At 47.6% G+C, this 3,804-nt stretch overlaps 1 protein-coding gene across 1 annotated transcript in view; it reads left to right on the top strand.

Moving 5' to 3' along the window:
* SORBS1 (sorbin and SH3 domain containing 1) overlaps positions 1-3,804 on the top strand; it is a 140,974-nt gene that overhangs the window by 132,011 nt on the left and 5,159 nt on the right. The window contains 1 exon segment of the mRNA XM_027766694.1: positions 2,543-2,655. Within this exon segment, the coding sequence (XP_027622495.1) occupies positions 2,543-2,655 (113 nt within the window).

Genomic DNA, 3,804 nt, shown 5'->3' with positions numbered 1-3,804 from the left:
GGAGGGTGAAGGGGAAGGCATTGCAGTGTGGCCATCCCCCCCCCCGGGGGGTGACCTCACTTTCCCTCTCTGTCTGCCTGTCTCCGGTGAGTGGACATGCTTATGGCAAAAACCTAAACAAAAAAAAGGTGGGGGGAGTCCAGTTCGATAAGTAGGTTTGATGGTGAGTGGAAGGAGTGGGGACGGCAGATCAGGGGAGTAGCAGGAACAGGGAGGGATTTTCATGGTGCAGAAACTTCAACATGTTTGTACCAGAGGGAGGGAACTGGCAGAGCTGAAAGGTGTAAGTGAAGGCAGAGCCCAAAGGAGGGCTCGGTGGGACCGGGGAAGGGACCTGTCCCTCCTCACATGTGCACCTGAGGCAGGGAGGTGGGCAGAGGCAGAGACTTCAGTCCGGACAGGAGAAAGGTTAGGGTGCTGCCCTTGTTAAGCTTCCTTTTCAGGAGGTGATGGTGAAGTAGAGAGCTCTGCGGAGAGTGGGGTACCAGAATTGGCAGGGGGCCTGGGGGAAGGGTTTGATGGGACAGGGCCCTGAATGGGATGAGACCCACCCAAGATTGGAGCCCAGGGACCCCAGGGTGCAGCAAGGGTGTGGAACTTTCCCCAGCAGCCTCCACAGTCTGGGAGTGAGAACAGAGAAGCAGATAATGGGAAGCATCTTCCAGAGCCAAGGCTGGCAAAGCAGCTGTGGTAGAAGGCAGGCAGACAAGGCATTCCGAGATGCCAGCGAGGACCTGTGCAGGGATCCAAGCTAGGCAGGAGATAGGAAGCGTAGAACAGAATACGAGAGTCATTTACCAATTGGAAGTCTAGCTGCATCTTTTTTTAGAGAGAGAGATTTTTGCTATAGGGCTCATGCCCCCACCGGAGAGACAGACAGAGAGAAATCACTGCCCCCCAACCCCGACCCCTGCCAAGGAGGGATGGCCATGCCACAATCCCTTCTTCTCCATTCTCCTCTTAGGATTTTGGGCATGTACACACACGTGCGCTGCTGGAGTTTCAAGCCACCAGGTCGAGAACTACAACTGTGGTCAGACATGTAAGAGTCCAGTGATGTAACCATTATGCCATCTGCTGGATCCTTAGCTACACCTTTTTTCTTAATAAGAATTTTTTATGATTGTTATTTTTTTAATTTGCTGTTGGATTCGTGCCCTCACCAGAGAAAGAGGGAAAGTGAGAAAGCAAGCCTCGAAGTCTGGGAGTTGAACTGTGGTTAGCCATGTGGAAGTCCCACACCTTAACCACCATGCCACCTGCTGGCCCCTCTGCATCTTCTAATGCCTCAGTAGAGACCTTTTTGGCAGTCAGATCTATCAACTACACAGTGCATTTGGGTGAATGAGTAAAGGTAAATCGATGGTCCGTCTGGCTCTGGCAGGGCAGGCTGAACCTCTTGTTTCTAGGAACTGACTCCACTTGCTTGTTTCTAGTCTCTTTTGCCACACAATGGAATGCAGTGGCGTCTGCCGGAAGTGGTAGGTGATTGGCTTATGGGCGAGTTTTGCCTGCTACTGTAGTGTTTCCCAATAGTGAGCGAGCAGCGCTGTGAAGTGGGTGCTCAGGGGGTGCCTTAAAGAGGGCCTAATGAGAGGAACTGATGAAAACAAAGCCTTCCCCTCATGTCAGAGCGGGTACCAGATTTCACTACAAGCAGTCCAGGTGTTTCCAGAGGGAACGGCCCAGACCAAATGCCTTATAAGGACCAGCCAACGAGTAAACAGAAATTTCACCCCCAGATATCACTAGGATAGGAAAAAGGCATAAAACTTCCAGAGGTTTAAGAAAAATGGCATCCACATTTAAGCATAGGTAATGAAAGGTGTTTAGGCATATAAAGAAACTCAAGGTAGGGGCCAGCAGGTCGTGTGGTGGTTAAGGGCTTTGGACTCCTACATGGCCGACCACGGTTTGAATCCTAGGCCTGGCGGCTTGCTTTCTCTCTTTCTCTCTCTCTCTCTTTCTCTTCTCCTCCCCAGGCAAATTAAAATAAATCAATCAAGTTAAATAAAGTAATTATTTAAAAAAAAAAACTCAAGGTAGTTTTGCTAAACAGCAATGCAGTGAATGTTTTACATGTGTAAATATATATATATGTAATTTTTTTTTAAGTACAATCGCCTTATGTTCTTCAGTGTACATGACCAAAATGTAATGTCTCTGGGCATTAAGTAACTTCTGATTATCTTTGATAATTTATGTATACTATGCTATACTAAGTAAAAAGCTTGGTTTACTTTAAAGGCAAGAATGGGGACAGAGGTGTGCCCTAGTCAAAAAATGTCTGACCGTGGTGACCAAGTGAAACTAAATAAGAGGATTTGCTTGTCACGAGTTCTCCATCCCTGACAGGCTTAGTTAACTTACCCTATGCTGAGTGCCTCTCCCACACACTCAGGTATTAGAGAAGCAGCCCATGCTTTCGTTGCCACTGATGAGTAGGAAACGCTACTTAAATATCGATTTAGCTGAAATAGGGTTTGAAAACTTGGTACTCGATCCTGTCAGAGTCACTTATGCCCGTTTTTCTCACTTACAGATTTAGCTACCAAGCATTATATAGCTATATACCACAGAATGATGATGAATTGGAACTCCGCGATGGAGATATTGTTGATGTCATGGAAAAATGTGATGATGGATGGTTTGTTGGTAAGAACCTCCTTGCGCTTTTCTTACTGGTTGTGCGTTAAAGGAACAATCAAGGGTGGTGAGCCATGCGAAGGCCGTCTTCTCTGCACAGGAAGGAGAGCCTTCTCAGCTCCCGCACCATCGAGAATGCCCCGCCACCCGGTCCACCTGGCCTGTTTGCTCTTGGATGACGTGCTCTTTACTTACTGCCCAGCGTGCCAACCTCTGCTATACGGAGAGGAAGTTGGCAAATGCATTAATTGGGCTTCCATGTATATTTCCATCGTGCGTTTGTCTATGTTACATTTGGAAATTTTCTTTTCAGTACTCTTAGGAAACAGCGCAAAATTTTGACTGAGCGTAGGTCTCTACCATGAAAATCAAGCATATGTGTAGATATTTCAAGGACCTTCTTTTTTACTTCAGGCTTCTAATAACTTTAATGAAAGCAACCTGGTTAATTAAAACAAAGGATTCACCTTTATAGGAAGAGAAGAAGGAAGGTCAACATTTATTGAGATTCTGTTATATATCAGACACTGCTTGATATGCATTTTTTGAGAGAGGTTTTTTTTGCTATAGAGCGTATGTGCTCACCAGAAAGACAGAGACAGAGACAGAAAGCGAGAAATCATTCCCCAGAAGGGATGGCCACACCGCAGTCCCTTCTCCTCCATTCTCCTCTCGGGATCTTGGGCATGCATGCACACACACCCAATGTGAGTTTAAGTCACCAGGTCCGAGACTCAAACTGTGGTCGACTACATGAGAGTCCAGCGACATAGCCATTATGCTAAGTGCTGGTCCCATTGATATGCATTTTTTTAAGTTCTCTCAAAAAACGACACTGTAAGACAAAAACTGCCCATCCCAGCCAGTCAGGAGAAGAGTGCAGTAATCACTGTGTGTCTGAGGATAACGGCGGTGCCCTACACACTTGTGTCTGCTGATGGGAGGATAACGGCGGTGCACCAGACAGCGTGTCTGCTGATGGGAGGATAACGGCGGTGCACCACACATGCCTGTCTGCTGATGGGAGGATAACGGCGGTGCCCTACACACTTGTGTCTGCTGATGGGAGGATAACGGCGGTGCACCAGACAGCGTGTCTGCTGATGGGAGGATAACGGCGGTGCACCACACATGCCTGTCTGCTGATGGGAGGATAAC

This window comes from Tupaia chinensis, unplaced genomic scaffold, assembly GCF_000334495.1.
Source record: "Tupaia chinensis unplaced genomic scaffold, TupChi_1.0 Scaffold143636_1, whole genome shotgun sequence".
In the NCBI taxonomy this organism is placed as follows: domain Eukaryota; kingdom Metazoa; phylum Chordata; class Mammalia; order Scandentia; family Tupaiidae; genus Tupaia; species Tupaia belangeri.
The sequence above is the reverse complement of the archived record's forward strand: the minus strand, read 5'-3'. Positions and strand labels throughout refer to the sequence as shown.